The sequence below is a fragment of the Leptonychotes weddellii genome, chromosome 2 (assembly GCF_054177405.1).
Source record: "Leptonychotes weddellii isolate Sample4059 chromosome 2, ASM5417740v2, whole genome shotgun sequence".
Classification (NCBI taxonomy): domain Eukaryota; kingdom Metazoa; phylum Chordata; class Mammalia; order Carnivora; family Phocidae; genus Leptonychotes; species Leptonychotes weddellii.
In genome coordinates this window covers 11832990-11851912 of record NC_138370.1, presented here as the reverse complement: position 1 = coordinate 11851912, position 18923 = coordinate 11832990, and the positions used below count along the sequence as shown (strand labels likewise).

The window sequence follows — 18923 nt, the reverse complement described above, 5'->3', positions numbered from 1 at the left end:
CACTTCAGTTAGAGAGGATTTACAGCATGAGAAAAAGGGGAGGGGGGCAGGAGAAAGTGCACATCCCTATCTGGTGTCACGTACTCATTTAACACTCTCTCATCACTAATGCTGCACATCACTGCTTCTTGAAAATTATAGTCACAGCTATGTATTTACTGTACCATTAATACAACTCATCCCTAAGTATTTTCTACACTAGGAGTTGGGACACTTAAGGTGCCTTTTCAGGGGTTTTAGGTCAAGAGGGGGAGCTTCAGAAAGGTATTTGCTGGGACATGAGCCCTCCCCATTAGAAGGGTAAGCCTGACTTTTCCACTGAAAAGCGGCCTGTCACTCATTACAGTGCCAACGTGGGAATCCCAACTCAGAATTCTTAACAGCTATTATCAGGGACAGTATCGACTGGAAGACGTTTTATATTCTGGGTGGAGATATAATATGGGCCGTAAGAGAAAGGACTGAATTAAAACAAAAGAATCCTTCCTTCAAGTAACATGGAAAACATTTTTTAAAAAAACCACTCTAGGAGTCATGCTCCATAAAACCTTTTAAAGAATTCAAGGATAAGGAACCTAAGACTTTATGAAGAAAACGAAGTTGAAATGGCAAATATAACTTTTAGGACCGTAAAATACAAAATTAGGCAAATTAAGAATTTTTTCTCCCCTAGATATTATCATCCTCCTCTTCCTCACACTTGACACTCGATAATCTCATCTCTGATTATCGAGTGCTTACCTTCATGATACAGGAGGTCAAACTTCAGTGTATCCCTCCCCCAAATTTATAATGCTTTATTAAAAACGTATCCCCGAGTGGTGTGTTAGGCTGGTAGAGAGCAATATTGAGAACCAGCTGGCATGCAGTAAAATACAGAAGGTAAGAGACTTTCATGCGGACAATGATGGTGGCTGATGGCCCGGAGGCAGGAAGGGAAAGGCCGGGAGGTTCTCCCCAACACCTGTAACCTGAGTTCATTAACAGCTCCTGCAACACGGTGACAGTTTTGATTTGTTGGACCCAGGGAAGATGATGATTTCATGTATTTTTGTTTTTTGTTTTTTTTTTAAAGATTTTTATTTATTTATTTGACAGAGAGAGAGATAGCGAGAGCAGGAACACAAGCAGGGGAGTGGGAGAGGGAGAAGCAGGCTTCCTGCCGAGCAAGGAGCCCGATGTGGGACTCGATCCCAGGACCCTGGGATCATGACCTGAGCCGAAGGCAGACGCTTAACGACTGAGCCACCCAGGCGCCTGATTTCATGTATTTTTGAATTAAAATTTTCAATTTAAAAATAAGAAAACAGAATATATTCACAGTAGAATTCATGATATGGGAGAAGTCCCAGTTGGGAAAGGGATGTTCTATTGCCAACTCTGAGGATGATCGAGGGAAAGCACAGAGATGTTTATTTGGTGTATTTAGAGTAGCAGAGTTACACAGACCACACGGACGTCAATGCTAATAATTTTAAGGTGCATGCCGGTGATTGATTCATTCTAACACCTACTTCGTGTTTGACAATGGCAGTGTGAACATCTGAGCTCTTTATTACATAAGCCCTGCACCAGACCATCTTCACATTCAAAGGAACCTGTGAATTTTTCAAGCTGCAGATTATATCCCATTAGTGGGTCAGGAAGTCAGTTTGGTAGGTTACACTAGGGATGTCTTGTAACAAAACAGAAGAGGATATAAAATATATGAGCATATGTAAGTATTTCATGATCTTGTTTCAGTTTTAGACATTTACACATATACACATATCTGTACTCATGTATGTACTCAACTATACAAACACTGACACATTCTGGTAACACAGAACCTCCAGTAGATGCAGGCATATTCTTTTCAGCCTTCCCATTAATAATAATAATAATAATAATAATAATAATAATAATAATACAGATGTCCCTGATTGAGCACTACTGTGGGTCAGCCGCTGTTCCCAAGCTCTTCTCCTGTATTGTTATTATCCTCCTAATAAGGCTAGGAGACGGGTATTACCATTATCTACACCTTACAGACAAGAAGACTGAGATATGCAGAGGGTGGGCAACTTGAACAGCACGTCCCCAGCAAGCAGCAGAGCTGGGATCTGATCCTGGACAATCTGACTGTGGAGACAAGCTCCTGTGGTCTCTACCTGAAAAGCCGAGAATGAAGGGAACCTGTGTCCTCCTGAGACGGAGAGCCCGTTCCACTGTCCAAGTCTCCCCGAAGGCTAGGAGAGCCTGTTCTAGAACGCAGATCTCCCAATTTCCAATCCTATGCTCTCCCTAGACCTCATACAACAGTATTCTTAGTAAAAGTGGCTTTGTGAAGCTGAAATCAAACAAGTTCAAAATAAATGAAAGATACACATAAGTGTCCTTGAAAGAGAACGTATTTATTTACATCACTATTTCCTTTTTACAACTCCTACACTTTTAAATAATAAAATTTTCCATGAAATCCGGTAAGCTTTAAATTAAGATATTTTAACAGAAGAAAATTATCACAATATGATTTTTATTTACATGAATTTCCAAGAGTTTTAAATAGTTCCTTTTGAAACAGCACAATATAACTAAAAGCTCTCATTTAGAACTTGCATCCTTTTCCAAAACTTTTAGTTTAAGAAATTAAGCTTATAATCACCTCCCTGTAGCTTGGATTCTTAGAGACGAAGATCTGTCAACACACTTACAAATACAAACCTGCTTCATAAATGATCCACGTTTTGGCTGCAAACTGAACCTCTTTCACATGTTTTGACACTAAGCAGAGATTTTTTTAGACACATTAAATTGCTTTGATTAAAACTTTCTGGAAATCTTCTGGATCAGTCACACAACTGCTTACGAGTTGGGATGCATGGATTCTGAGCACTCAATTCAATGTACGAGGATGGGCTGATCTCCGGTTCAGCCAACTCTGAAAGCGACACACTGGGATTCAGAACTTCCCTGGGGCAGCTTAGGTGCACTTTCCTCCCCATGGCCAGTCCTGTTTGGGAGGCTCCCTTTTCCTCTGATGCTGCACATGCGAATCACTTACTTTAAGAACCTACTATTCATAAAACGACTTCCAACAATAACAATGGTCAGACATCCTACCGTGTCACACTGAGCGATTTCAAATATTTATTAGTGAAACTACAAGAGAGGATAGATTTTCCTAACATTTTAAGCATGAGTTCCTCTGAAGAGTTGGTATAACATCCATTAAAAAATAGAAAAGATTAACTTTTACCATGATCAAAGCTACAGTTCACAATGAAAAACTTCTATAGCTCCGTCTACCTTCTCTGTAAGAACAGCCGAGGGCCAGTCTTGAACTTCATGCGGCAGCAATAGAGTTATCATCCACGAGCCGGCCCTGTGGCTTGAAAGAGGGGAAACAAGATGGGTTTATAAGACAGTAACAACAAAAGCTCTATTAATTGAAAAGATTTCGAAATTCTTGGAACTGTTTCATAAAAATGGAATAAACGTGTACAAGTATCAAAATCACAGTTGTTTCTCTCCTTCTTTCACCCCACCTTCTCGCTTCACTTGAACCTGGGGGGTGGGGGGGCAAGCTGCAGGGCCAAGGTGCTGCCCCTGTCCCCTCTGCCCCCAGACACTGACACTGCCAGACGACCGCATGCCTCCACTGGCTGAATCCGCCTCATTTACACTAGTCTCTAATTCTCTCCACCCTGGGTCCGAGCAGCTACTGATCGCGCGCCAGGAGCGTGTGAAAGGGAACCCATTTGCCATTCCTGCTTCAGGGATAGTTTTCTTTTCTCTCTTGCTCAGGGCCCTCCTGCATCCCACGCTTGAAGAAGGCCACAAACCTGAGCTAATAGACAAGTTCCTTGGGGATTCAAGGTCTCCCAATCTCCTGTTTGTAAGAAAGAGCAATTCACAATGAACTAGAATATCTAACAATGAACACTACAAGGATGGAAGCAGCAGATAAAAACAAAAATTTCCCTTTCCCTAAGGTCACTGAAAAAAAACTTAAAACATTGTATCACAAGAGTAAAGGCTACGAATGAATAAAAGTTATCGTGACTGTGCTTAGGGGTAAAACTTCTGACAGGTTAGCAATACCTCAGGGAGTCATCAAGGAACTGAAAAAATGAAATTCTTGCAAATAATCTTACTAAGCAGATGTACATTAGCAGACCTTTGTGGGAAAAGCATGAGATGGTATTCAGGACATGAAATAGAACAGTGTTACATCATCACCAAAAGCCACTGGCTGGGCTTGAAGCAGAATGGTTTGGGTGAGACTCCCTGAGACAGGGAGGGAGCACTCCTGCTTTCAGTTGTATTGCTGTACATTTTACGCATGTATGTGTGTGAGTGTGTATGTGTGTGTACATACATATACGTGTGTGTGTGTATGCATGCATACGTGTGTAAGTTAGGCCTCTGACATTCAAGGCAGGAACGGAATGAACTAAAGAACAGGTGCTTGGTCTTTTGTACTTCACATAATCTTTAGTACTGATAGAGGGTGTTCAGTTTCAGAAACGGAATAATGGGGGCACCTGCGTGGCTCAGTCGGTTCAGCGTCTGCCTTCGGCTCAGGTCATGATCCCCGGGTCCTGAGACCGAGCCCCACGTCTGGCTCCCTGCTCAGCGGGGAGTCTGCTTTTCCCTCTTCCTCTGCCCCTCTCCCTGCTTGTGCTCTCTAATAAATAAGATAAAATCTTAAAAAAAAAAAAAAAGAAACGGAGTAATGGCTCAACCTGATTATATCCTTACCAAACACAGCTTTACAAACAGGGACAGAAGACAAGAACATCATGCAATTAGAAAACTGGAATCTACTTTTCAAAGGAATAAAAATATTAATCCAGCCTTGAAGTAGGGCAGCACTGTCCAAGAGAACTTTCTGTGATGATGGAAAAGCGCTAGTTAGTGCTGTCCAACATGGGAGCCACCTGTCACACTGATTTACTGGGCACTTCAAGTGCGGCTAGTGCAGCTAACTAACTCTTAAATTAAATTCTAACTAATTGTAATTTACATCTCAGTAGGGCTCACATGAGTAGTGGCTATCGTACTGGAATAGCACAGCTCTAGAGTTTAGTAAAGGTGTGAAGGGATGTACAACTTGAGTCAGTAAGACTTCACTAAGTGGGAAGAGGGTAATCCTCAGTCACCGTCCTTAGCGTGACAGGTCAAACAACTGTCACTCTAAGATTTCCCAGCTGATAAAGGAGCCGGCTCTGAGGATCCCAGCCAACTTTTTCGGCAGCAGTCAAGTTACTAGAAGGTAGTACTTGTATTTAGAAAAAAGAGCATGGCAGTTAGGAAAGGGCATGCAAGCTATGCTAAAACTTACAAATGTTTATTTTCCTGGAACCTTTCCTAACGGATTTAAGCACTACCCAGAAGAGGTTCACTGTGGAAGAACGTCAGAAGACTGAACTAGCGCGAGCTGGGATTAGGTTGGGTGTACCGAGCCCTACAGGGAAAGGAATGAAAGAGATTCGTCGGCGGACCCGAAATCCTGATTCCCCAAAATGATCACCTCTCACGTCTCAAACAGGCGATGTCTGTGCAGCTCTGTCTCTGTGGACACCTACTCCCACGCTAACTAAAGCTGTACTTCTGAATTTGGGAATAGCCCGCTTCAGAAGGTCACCCATGCCGCCACTGCTCCCCACCCGGGTCTGAAGACTTTTCCCCTGCAGGGTGACCTCAGACATGACAGGAGGAACGGCAACAGACGTGGCTTGTGAATGTGAACAGGTGGAAATGTTTAAAAAGCCACGGCTGGGGCGCCTGGGTGGCTCAGTGGGTTAAGCGTCTGCCTTCGGCTCAGGTCATGATCCCAGGATCGAGCCATCGAGCCCCAAGTTGGGCTCCCTGCTCAGCGGGGAGTCTGCTTCTCCCTCTGGCCCTTCTCCCACCCCCTGCTTGTGTGCACGCACTCTCTCTCTAACAAATAGAATCTTTTTAAAAAATTTTAAAAATTAAATTAAATTAAAAATTAAAAATATTGGGCGCCTGGGTGGCTCAGTTGGTTAAGCGACTGCCTTCGGCTCAGGTCATGATCCTGGAGTCCCGGGATCGAGTCCCACATGGGGCTCCCTGCTCAGCAGGGAGTCTGCTTCTCCCTCTGACCCTCCCCTCTCTCATGCTCTCTCTCTCTCATTCTCTCTCTCAAATAAATAAATAAAATCTTTAAAAAAAATAAAAATTAAAAATTAAAAATATTAAAAAATAAAAATAAACTGCTGTTGGGGTGGGCAGAGGTTATGTGGGACATCTCTGTACTTTCCTCTCAATTTTACTATGAACCTAAAACTGCTCTAAAAAAAAAATAAGTCTTTTTAAAAAGCCACTGTTTAAACACAGGAGATCTGTAAGTATGAGATTTTTCTTTTACAATTTACAAGTATGGTGCTTGGAAACGTTAATAAATTATTGTTTTGCAGATGGAAAGATAAAAGCTAGGAAGATTATAAAGGATACATTAACACAGACTAATTTATCATTTACCCCATCCCAGATTATGTAAAGAAGGGACAGTTCCTCCAAACTTGAATAAGACAGACACAAAAGAGGCAAGAGGAAGCAATGTGACATGTCCTTCCAAAAGTGAGTATAAAGTTAAAACAGAAGACGGTGCACAGGACGCATATATATCCACGTACACCCGAGTCAGAGGAACCCACAACCAGCTGGAGGGAAGCCTTAATGTTAGGCAGCGAGAACAGCTTCAGTGGAGGTGAGCGCTGTGCTGAATGAACCTCCCGCGCAGCCCGGTTCGCTCTCCCCCACACCGACCATGACCATCCTACACATTCCTTTACCCCAGGAACCTGGACATGGTCCCCGTGTAAAACATCAAAACATTCAACCCGAGTACAGCTTCAGACACAGGATCATTTTCAGAAAAGGCCCCAGTCCAGTATTATACAGAGAATTAGGACATTCAAGGATCATGTTTAGAAAGCTGATCCATTTTGACTAAAAGCTAGTTACAAACTAACTACAATGTAAAAACATACTTTACTAAGCCAAAGAAAAAACACGTCAAAGGATCCTGCGAAGGTAAATCATTATCCACCTTAGGGAATGAAAACCTTTAAAATTAGATTCTGTGAAATAATAGCAACTTTACAGAAATGGAACAGCAATACTGCCAAACTCATATCAGAACAATCAAAGCTATCAGTCTCAAAATACTGTTTAGTGAAGCTTATGTGAAAGAAATACCTCTGGTTTGTTTTCAAGACAGGAGACTTAAAAAGCAGACAATTTCTAAGCCTTACCTTTACAAAAATACTGGTAGGTATAAAACGCCTGAGCAGTTGATTTGTGAAGTGAGGAAATCTAAGCAGGCTGACGTTGAGAGACGGCAGTTGCTGGTATCCAGCCATCAGAGGGTAGAAATTATATAACATTTCCTGTTCGGTGCCAGGGAGGATCCGTAATCGAATCTATAGCATAACAAGTTGTAGAGAAAGACAATCAAATGTACACGCTTACAGCATCTTCACGGTGTCACCCCTTAATTATTCACAAGTGACTGGACACCCAAATCTTTCTGGTGAAATGTTCTCTCTCCTAATTCCACCTTCCAGACAGATTCTAAAATACAGGGCTGAATCAGTATGACACGGGGACTACACAGATAATAAATGCATTAAAAAAATGTGCGTGATTTCTACCAAGATCTAAACGGCAACTTGAACCAGCTTAAAAAGGGGAACACGACGTGGATCAAGATTTTCTGTGTCTGAGACCAGGTAGATTTTTTACAGTCACAGTATGTTATGAGATAACTGGTAGAAAGGTATCTTTGTATACATTACGTCAACATCAGACAAACTAGTTGTTTCCGGTGTTTTCTTTTTTTCTTTTCTTTTTTTTTTTTTTAAAGATTTTATTTATTTGACAGAGAGAGACCCAGTGAAAGAGGGAACACAAGCAGAGGGAGTGGGAGAGGGAGAAGCAGGCTCCCCGCAGAGCAGGGAGCCCGATGCGGGGCTCGATCCCAGGACCCTGGGACCATGACGTGAGCCGAAGGCAGACGCTTAACGACTGAGCCACTCAGGCGCCCCTCCGGTGTTTTCTTTTAGGGGATCTTTGTGGCGAGGTAAATGATGTCAGGGGAAAAAAAGATGTTTGTCATCATATATTTTTATAAATCAATATGTGAAAAAGATCAGGACACTCTAGAGAAGCTTCCTCATTTGCAAATGAGTACATATAGTATGTTCATGTGTCAAAGATAATATATGTCGTGTACCAATATGTAATAGCTAATATGATATGTATTCTATGTTATAAACTTAAATTAGTGAATGGACTTACAGTATGTTTCATATATAATTCTATTTTACATTTAACAACAAACATAGCATTCAGAATATGTACAGCACAGATGACTAGTCAGGGTAGACACTTCTGAGTATTAGGACACATTTGTTCTTCTAGTTATGTCCTCGTTGATGAAAAGTATTTACTGACTATTGAGTGGTGTCTGTTACCCACTTTGACAGTAGAAGACAGAATTCTCACTGAAATATGGTTTTGCCTGAAAGTGTATGTTCCATTCAAAAACGTGAGGAACTTTTCCACCTCTGATTTGAATGAGTGAATCAAAACACCTGAACGATTTTTTATTTTAAATATAAAATCGTGTCTAACTGTGCCAAAGATGAGTAAATTCTGTGCAAGATCAAAAATCTCTAAAAAGGTTCACTGATCGTTCAGAAGAGAAATCAGGCTTTTTTTTTTTTTCTAAGTAGGCTCCACACCCAACATGGGGCTTGAACTCATGACCCCAAGATCAAGAGATGCATGCTCTTCTGACTGACCCAGCCAGGCGCCCCAGAGAATCAGGCTTTTAACATGGGTAGTAAGGCCTCTAGGCCTCCAGTTAAAAGACACAAATACACACACTCACACACACACACATACACTCAGTAGTAATAAAAGGGAAATCTAAAATTTTCAGGAATCCTATTACAGTCCAAGGATTTGTAAATTCTTGTTTTATAAAAAGAAAGAACTTACACGTATGATCTCAATGTGAAAAGGGTTACCCACTTAATCCACCTCTATATGAACTATACTTAATCTTTAAAAGTGGCTAAAAGTGCTCACTTTGGCAGCACATATACTAAAAGTGGCTAAAAATTTCCTATCAAAATAATAGGGACCACAATCAGCCTTATCAGTTCGTTTGTAAAAACTTATATATAGCTCTCCATTTCCTGGCCACACTTCTCTATCTACATAAGCAACCCAATGAGATATGACCTATACCTGTTTAAGACCTGAGAACATGAAGGCATCACTGGGCTCCACAGAAATCTCTACATCTTGAACTAAGTTAGTCTTGTTCTGTAGGTGATACTTGACAGGTAAGGATTCTCTGACACGCCCAAATGATGGCAGATCTGCAGAGAAAGAGGCCACATTTCTTTTGGTTAAAAAAAGAGTTCACCATTTATGAGTTCTTTTTGTAAATGAATCTCATTCCGTAGACATAGGATCATTTAAATTAGTGATAATACTCACTCTCGCTAAATAAGAAAATTCTTTGATTGGACAACAGCCCATGGGACTATGATAAAACAGGCCCAAAAGAATCAAGTCTCCTTCTAAAGCTGATTGACCTAGAAAGAATCGTGGCTATCAGGAGGTGAATTATATTTTAGGAATTTTTCAAGTCTATAAAACATTTCCCTAAATGTCCATCACGGTTCAAGAAGGAATGATAGGCATCACGTGCCTCCTGATGGGAGCACACACCATTAGCTATGAAGTATTCTTGCCAAAAACTTGAACCTGAATCTGATCAAGACTATAGATCCCACCACCAACTCCCAGGGACCCTCAAAAATGATTACAACGCCATCAGCAAAATCCACACTATGGGAGGCTCTACAGGACACCCGACTCCATTTCTTTAATAGATGAACAGCAGGGAAGAGGGGCAGGCAGTGGTGGTGAAGGACGTGATGGAGTAGAGAGGGGGGTCTTCCCGAGCATAGATTTCAAAAGTACGGGACATCCACCAGCTGCAACGCGAGACCTTAAAACAATCTAAAGAACCTTCAGAGTCGACCAGGGAAATTGCGACACTGGAAGTTGATGATATTAAGAAATTATTCCTAATTTTTAAAGATTTTATTTATGTATGTATTTAGTTATTTGAGAACGAGAGGGAGAAACAGTATGAGAGGGGAGAGGGTCAGTGATGATAACAGAATTGTGTTATGTTTAGAAAAATAACCACTGACATTAAAGATGCAGACAGAAATATTTACAGATGAAATAATAGCTGGGATCTGCTTTAAAATAAGGGGAGTCGGAGGCGTGTGTAGAGGTACAGATGGAACAGGACTGATCAGAATCTACTTCTGTAAATGCTGGGCATGTTTGACAATACACTTTTCTAAACCTGAGAAGCTAAAATAGGTATTCTTCCTGGATTCTTTTCCTCAAGTACAATCTGATGCCGTTACCTGCGTTCACGTGGAGAGGAATGTTTTCCACGATCACGTGTGGCAGAGTGATGGCAGTACTGATGACAGGGACACTCCCCACGGCTGAGGTCCTGCGGCAGAAAAGGGCAGCTTTCAAAGCAGGCTTCCCGCGAAAAGCTAACAACAGGAAATGTGTATGTGCACCAACGTGTCCCAAAGGAAACAGAAACTACTTCTACATTCTCTAGAACTTTACTAATGGAAGTTGCTTCGTGAAAAGCTTTTGGAATCCCGTTTGTGGTTTTGAACGTTTCCAATCCACAAATGCCGTAACCCACGGCTGCCGCTTGGCCCCAGTGGCGGAGGGTGAAGCGAGCACGCCAGGGGGCGCACCACCGAACAGCGTTCGGTAGCAAAAGGCTCTCGGTGTGGGTGGCCGCGCGGTGACCGACACTGTGACAGAGACCTCCTTCTCACCCTGCAGCTGGCTCACAGCTGAGCAGGGACCACTTGCAAGCGGACCACTACAATGACTCTAGAAGTACACAGCAGAAACCGAGGAACTCAAACTACGTTATAATCAATCAACACAGTGCCATTCCAGCACTACCGCGAAAAAGTGCGCACCACTAGGAAACTGTCAGTATCTTTCCCTCTGTTACAGTTAGAATGGGAACTACAGGGCCAGCTGGCTGCTACCTGACCAAGGAGAGCCCTTGGGGAGAGTCTGTAACTAGAGGCAGAACAGCCAACACTCTGTGCAAGTTATCATACAGCAGAAGCAACAGGAAAACCCATCTAACCCTTTATCACTAAGAAATACGTCTCTCTGGTACTACAGTGGCATGAGGGGATCATTAAGCAGCGCCTTCACAATACCACTTTAATTCCTAGAAACATAAATTAAACTGAACTTCAATGCTGAGTAAATTCAGAAGTGGGGAAAAGAAAGTTTTTTAAAAACAAAACTACATTATTTTTCCGTTCTCATTTTTAATATTATCTTACCCACTGTTCTAAAATTTATGGGAAAAAAACCGGGAGTCATGCTAAGAAAATAACACATAAAATATCACGTATCTACCTCCCAGCCTAAGAAAACATAACAATATAGCTGAATCTTCCCACGTACCCCTTCCTGCTTGCACTCCCCAGAAGTAACTACTATCCTGAATTTGGTATCTATCATTGCTATGCGTTTCTTTACACTTTTCCAAATTATGTATGTAGCCCTAAGAAGTACACAGTGGTTCACATGTTTTCCAATATTATATACATGCAATTTGTTCATATTCTGAATATCTGCAGTTGCTTTGTTCACTTACTATTAAGTTACCAGGTGTAGCTCTGGTTAATTCATTTTCACTGGTAACACAACATTCCATTGTATGACTATGCCACGATTGATCCATTTTCCTGTTGATGGATATTTAGTTTCTAACTGCTGACTATGATAATCAGAGGTGCTATGAACGTTCTTACATACATCCTTTGTGTGCATGTTTAAGACTTTTCTATGACTATAGGGTATAGACATCTTCAATTTTACCTGGTCCTGCTGCATTGTCTTCCAAAGTAACTTTTGACAAACCATGCATTGTTAAATCTTTATTTTTCCAAATTAGTGGGAGCACATCGGAATCTCAGATTCCTAGTGAGGTCAAGCTTCTCTCCCTATGTTTACTAGCCATTGGCTTCTTCTCTTTCCCTTACGCTGCATACTCAAGATTTTGCTCAACTTTCTGTTAGGAGACTTGTTTTTCTTATGATTTGTAGAAGTTCTTGATATGAATTCTAATACATTGTCAGTTTTACATATTGTAAATAGCTTTTCCCAATTTGTATTTTGTCTTTTCACTTTCTACATGGCATTTTTAAATGAACTAAGAAATTTAATTGTAACAAATCAAATTCATCAATTTTAGTGGCTTATACATTTATGTCTTGTTTAAAGGAACTCTCCCTATTCCAAAGTCTTAAACAATTCTCTTATTTTTTACTAAAAGTAATAAAGTTTTGCTTTCCACAATTAGAACTTTAGGATACCTGGAAGTGATTTTTATATACATTGTAGAGATCCAATTTTTTCCCAAATGGACACCCAATTGTTCACCACTAATTGTAAAACAGTTCATCCTTTCCCCACTGCTCTGTAATGTTACCTCTCTAAAATATAATTTCCATATGTGTGGATCTGTGGATCTATTTCTAGACTCCCTCTTCTCTTCCACTGGCTTATTTACAAATCCCCAAGCCAATACCATAGCAACGACTACTGTAGCTTTACAGTAAGTCTGCGAATTTACAAGAGCAAGTACCCTTGCCTAGCTTTTCTTCTGGAGTATCTTGACTATTTCTGAGGTTTCGCCTTTCCATAGAAACTTTATGATCAAGAGTGTCAGATTCTACAAAAACAAACCAAAATAAGCTATTGGGATTTTGAAGGAAACTGCACTGGTTCTATAGAACAAACAATATTAGACCTATCCAAATCCTACCCGAGACCATTTTGTGTATTTCCCCATTTATTTAAGAACTTCCTTTAATGTTTTAAAAGTTTTATAATTTTCTCCATAATGGTGACACATGTTTTCTATCTGATACACTCTTACTTACCTTATAATTATTGTTGTCATCTGAATGATACCTATTTTAAAAGTACATTGCTGGAGGTTTATTACTGATGTAGAAAGCCAACTGGATTTTGTATATTGAATGTTATATCCAGCAACCTTGCTGGAACTCTTAATAATGCAAATAATTTGTTGACTCACTTGGGTTTTCTATGTAAACAATCCTACTGACTGCAAGTAAGAGAAGTTTTTCCTAATGTTTTTAATGGTCCTGTTATAAGAATTCATTTGGCTAAAATTTCATCAGTATATAAGGTCACAAATTGTGACAAATACAAATGAAAGTTTAACGATCCTTTTTAATCTTTGTGTTTTTGACAAATGGTTAGTGATAGCACGTGACTTCTAGTCTTCACCCTAGGACTGAAAGAAGCTTTCAAATATTAAATGACAATGACAAATAATAAAGGCATGAGAATAGCACATACAAGGAAAAAAAGACAGGGCTGATATAATTTACCTCTTCCAGGAGATAATATAATGCCCAGTTGCTACTCCACCTTCAACATTTCCAACAGATGGGCACCGAAGACAAAAGCATTCACTAGCACTCTCTCCAGTCTGTAAAACAACTACAAGAAATAGTATTTATAATCCGTATGCAAGGATTTTCCCTATGAAAGGAGAGTTTTACCTCCGGTAGTGGAACAAAAAAAGAATACTTTATCAGTTATACATTATTTATAGAGACTTAAATGCTAAGGCTCAGAGATGTTAAATGACTTTTTCAAGGTCACAAAGTCCCTGTCCAGGTCCTCAATATTCCGTTATAATAAAAAGAGGCGAAGCAGCTGTAGGTCTGTGACAAGTTCCTATGGGAACTAATGAAAAGGAAAAGTTTAGAGTCAGGATAATACTATTTGGTGATTATTTTTCTTTCTCCCCATTATTTCATGTCTCCAAAGAAAACATTTCACGGTAGGGAAAAAGAAATTTTTGCTTAGTCAACCCTTAAGGTACTCAAAATGTCATTCCAGCCAACTCGGGCTTTCTCTGACATATGCACATTACTGACACCATCAAATGGAAACACCTTACATGGTGCCTCGTTATTGCCTAATTTGGTTATTTACCTCTTACACAAGGATGCTGTCCTCTTGCCAAATTTAGCCTAAACTCCTGATGACAAGACAAAAGCTCATCTGACCCGAGGTCTCCCTGCCTGTCAGCCCTTCGCAGCCTGGGGGGGCTCCTCTTTTAATGCAAGCCAGCAACAGGGCCCATGGAGGGCCGAAGTTAGCACATCTGTGAGTGAAACTTTCAAACAATAATAACAAAGTCTTTAAATATTAACTAATTGTTTTTATGGTTCTCCAATGAAGAAGGCTGTGAGAAATTAATAGTTATGTTGTGGGTAGAAAGGGAAAAAAGCTGGGCCAATTTCTACTTTAATTAACTACTTTTAAATAATTTTAAAGGCCTAGGAAATGATACTGTAGCCCAATAAATAAAACACACATTAGGGGCGCCTGGGTGGCTCAGTCGTTAAGCCTCTGCCTTCGGCTTAGGTCATGATCCCAGGGTCCTAGGATCGAGCCCCGCATCTGGCTCCCTGCTCAGCGGGAAGCCTGCTTCTCCTTCTCCCACTCCCCCTGCTTGTGTTCCTGGCTCTCGCTGTCTGTCAAATAAATAAATAAAATATTAAAAAAAAAAAAACCACACACATTAATTCAAACCTTTTTTTTTTTTTAAAGATTTTATTTATTTATTTGAGACAGAGAGAATGAGAGAGAGCACATGAGAGGGGGGAGGGGGAGAGGGAGAAGCAGACTCCCTGCCGAGCAGGGAGCCCAATGCGGGACTCGATCCTGGGACTCCAGGATCATGACCTGAGCCGAAGGCAGTCGCTTAACCAACTGAGCCACCCAGGCGCCCTAATTCAAACCTCTTAAGATACCTTTTTTTTTTAGAACCTGGGACATTCATATTGCCTCCCCCTTGCCCCACCTTGCTCCACCAAGTCCTCCTTAATTCTAGGAAGTTAACCAAAATGATATAACCTTTATTAACAATTAACATCAGGGTCAACTTTATGACCTAGTAAAGTTGTTATTTTTAATATGTCAAACATAAATTTTGTAATGCATGAGTTCCGGTGTTCTTAGAGGTGGGAGACAGAATAATGCCATTCTACCCCCTTCCCCAAAGATATCCACATCATAGTTCCCAGAATGTTGCCTAACCTGGCAGAGAGGACTTTACGGCTGTGATTAAGATAAGGATCTTAAAATAGGAAGATTTTACTGGATTACCCAGTTGGGTCCAATGTAATCACGAGGGTTATGAGGGAAAGAGGGAGGCAAGAGGGAGTCTGAGAAAAAGAGGACAATGGAAGCGGGGGCGAGAAAAGAAACATGGGAAGATGCTACGCTGCTGGTTTTGAAGATGGAGGAGGGAGCTGGGAGCCAAGGAATCCAACTGGCCTCTGCAAGCTGGAAAGGGCAAAGGCAAGGATTTTCCCTAGAGCCCAGAAGTAATGCAGCCCTGCCAACACCTTGATTTTAGGACCTTTGACCTCTAGAACTTCCAGATAAATCTGTGTTGTTTTAAGCCACTAACTTGGTAATTTGTTACAGCAGCAATAGAAAACTAGTAATGGGAAATTCAAGGTGGACATTATTCATTAATTTAATAAACACTTATTAAATGCCAACTACTACGAGGCTGGCAATACAAAGAGGATGACGTCATGGCTCCAGCTCTTCAAGAGCACACAGCATAGTGGAGGTGCCATAACTGCAAATAAATAATTACGATAGAACGGTTAAGTGTTATCACATGTACAAGATACTCGGCGAGTAAAGAAGGAAGACGACCTAGCCCTGCTTGGGAAGATCAAAAAGTCAAAGCTTATAGGAGTCCTGAAGAGCACACAAGAGTTTGACAGCTTGAAAGAAAAAGGAAAGGGTTTTGGGCCAAGGTACTACCATGTTCAAAACCAGAGGGAGGCAATGTTTGCTGACTGTAAAGTTTGGCTTGGTCAAAGTCTGGGAAAGAGGAAGGGGAAGAAGAGAGGGTGGTGCAGAAGAAGCTGGAAAGGGAAGCTACGCTGGGAAAGATCTGGAATGTCATGAAGCTTTTTAAGTGGGAATAACACGCTCAGAATAGTTTCTTGAGAAATCAAACTCTGGCAGCAATAGGAAAGGCAGAGTAGGGGAGAGAATGGCAAAGAGGAAACCAGCTAAGGAGGTATTCCTGAAGGCCAGATGAGAGATGGTGACAGTCTCTGGATTCAAGACACACGGAGAAGGCAGAACGTGGGGCTGGGCTGGATGTGCACGCATGGAGGGCATCTAGTTTGTGTCCGTGGGCCCTCGCTGGGAACAAGCGCGCACAGATTCCTCTAGCTGGACCGCGGAATGCAGGCGGCCCAAGGTTGTGTGGCAGGTGAGGACTTGTAGAAAAAGTAAGGGAGCCAAAGTCAGGATCCTGGAAATGACCAACATTGAAGGGGCAAGAAAAGGAGTCAGCAAAGAATGGACAAATAACTAGCTTGTGTTGAGCTGTAAGGATAAGCACTGGGCTGAGATTTTCATATAGATTATCTCATCCAGACTATCTCATACACGTGATCTTCTTTAACTCTGAGAAATGATAAAACCCAATGAACAGTCCAACATAACAAAAGAGCAAGCAGTAGGACTGAGAACTGAATCTCGTTCAGTGTGACTCTAAATCTCGTGATTGTTCCAAGTTGGCACAGGGAGGAGTAAAGGAAGAAGAGGACACAGAAACAAAGTAGAACCAGAGGCAATGACTTCCAAAACCACAGGAGAAAACCAAGTTTCCAAAGACAGAAAAACAAAACTTATGAAGGCATTCTGAAAGCAAAAATGGGTTTTTTATTATTATTACTTCACAGACTGTGGGACCTATTTGTAGCATTTAAACAGAGAGGTTTAGGGACATGTTTGATTTTATCTATCTGTCTGTTTGCCTACCTATTTTACCTATCCTCCTTTATGATGACTTTCCTAAAATGCACATAAGTGACTATAAAGCCTGCTTGCTCTTTTGGTGTCTTAAGAACCTAGCATGGTGCCATACAGTGAACTCGATAAATATCTGCTGATTATTTATTGATAGATATTAAAACTTATTTATAGGCCAGATGCAAAAAAATACACTGGAATTCTAAAACTACTCAGCTAATTTTAATCTGTATTGCAAATCAACTATATGACTTGTAACACTGAAGTCCAGTAGTAGATAGATAAACAAATAGAGCAAATGACTCATTTGGTTTTAAGAGTATATCATGATTTTTTTGCATATAATATTTACCCTAATAATATAGCTGAGCACAATTTTGCTTGGGTTAACATTCAAACTCATTTTTTTTCTCCCTAACAGCTCAAGAAGTATACAAGCCCAAAGTATGATGCACTGGAAAAGTAATATCCTGGGTTTAAATCTCTTCTCTATACTGTTTTAGTTGATTTAGAAAACGTATTGTCTACTCTTTTATATTTCCCCCAAGTTTTTTCAATAATCATCTTTTACCATTTCAAGTTATACATAATAGTAAATAATTAAAAATTAATAAGAAAAAAATAATCTATAAAAAATCCAAATATGAAAAAATATTTTATTGTCAAGTACATTTTTCAAAGAGTAACTTCCTTATAGTAGCAAAAATCTTATCTTTTAAAATAAGGTATACTCAAGCAAACTGTAAGTGATACTAATTCTACCTTAATTCTAAATTTATTCACTTTAGTGAGGGTCAGTCTCAATTACCGTCCCTTAGCAAAAAGCTAACTCTTACACTGGTAACCTACACACACACACACACACACACACACACACACACACACATCTGTCTTCTAATTAAGTGGGATGATCCACATTCTCACCTTTGTCCACTTGGGACTCTAGCTGATCCACAGGAGTCATAGAAGGAGCAAGCTGGAGCTCACTGGATACAATAGTGAGGGCCCAAGGTGAGGCACTTAAAAGGTCGGTCATCAATAGAAAGGGGATGTCTGCATAGACCCTTTCCAGGTGTTCAAACTGTCACAAATGAAGACAAAAGGTCTGTCTGGAACTACAGTAATCCATTTTCTTTTTCTGTTAATTTCTATAACTGAAATGATTTCCAAAATGCTTCACAGGAACATACCTTTGTAGAGACAAATTTAACCGCAACATCAAATGGAAAGACAGTTTCTATAGTTACAGTTTCATCCTGCAAGAAAATTTAAAGGGCACATTCAATGGCTTTTCTAAACTTAAAAATAGTTTTAAAAATAGAAGGTGTATAAGACACAATCTGTAACTGATAATAAATAATCCCAATTTATATATTAAGAAACTAGGATCTTCCCCTCAGATAGTATTTGTAAAAACCTATGTAGAGACCAGACCGCTATTTCTAATAAATTATCTAATGGTTTTGTAACAGTTCACATGGCAAAGTGCTTTCTAACACATTAATTATCTCAGGATCTAGTACAAGTGAGCAAGACAGGCACTGTCACCATTTTACAGAAGAGGAACCAGAGGTTAAGGAAGGTTAAATGATTGGCCTCAGCCCACAAAGCTAGCGGCGCAAAGCCTAGAATCTGAGTCTTCTTTTTGTCTAAGTTCTTTGCCTTGACTCAACACAAGATGACTAATAATAATGATAGTAACAATAATAAAATGTGACAGTGCTGTAATCACTATACAAGCATTACGTAATGTTCGTAATAACTCAAGGAAAGATGCCATTATACTTGCCATTTTTTTTAAGGATTTAAGACTTCATTTATTTATTTGAGAGAGAGGAAAAGAGAGCTCGCACGCGTGTGCGGGGGCGCGCACACGGGCATGTGCACACACGCAGTGGTCGGGGGGGACAGGGCAGAGGGAGAAG

The 18923-nt window shown here is 40.5% G+C and overlaps 1 protein-coding gene across 4 annotated transcripts in view; it reads right to left on the bottom strand.

Moving 5' to 3' along the window:
• Positions 1–2372: 2372 nt before the first annotated feature.
• The window catches only part of TRAPPC11 (trafficking protein particle complex subunit 11), a 46396-nt gene continuing 29845 nt past the window's right edge, over positions 2373–18923 (bottom strand). For all 4 annotated transcript variants that reach the window (XM_081807396.1, XM_081807383.1, XM_031036150.2 and 1 more), the window contains 7 exons: positions 18189–18254; positions 17923–18079; positions 13527–13638; positions 10473–10564; positions 9268–9401; positions 7266–7433; positions 2373–3370 (listed from right to left, as the gene is read on the bottom strand). In XM_081807396.1, the coding sequence (XP_081663522.1) occupies positions 3326–3370; positions 7266–7433; positions 9268–9401; positions 10473–10564; positions 13527–13638; positions 17923–18079; positions 18189–18254 (774 nt within the window). In that variant the 3' untranslated portion in view covers positions 2373–3325. The remainder of the gene's footprint in view (positions 3371–7265; positions 7434–9267; positions 9402–10472; positions 10565–13526; positions 13639–17922; positions 18080–18188; positions 18255–18923) is intronic.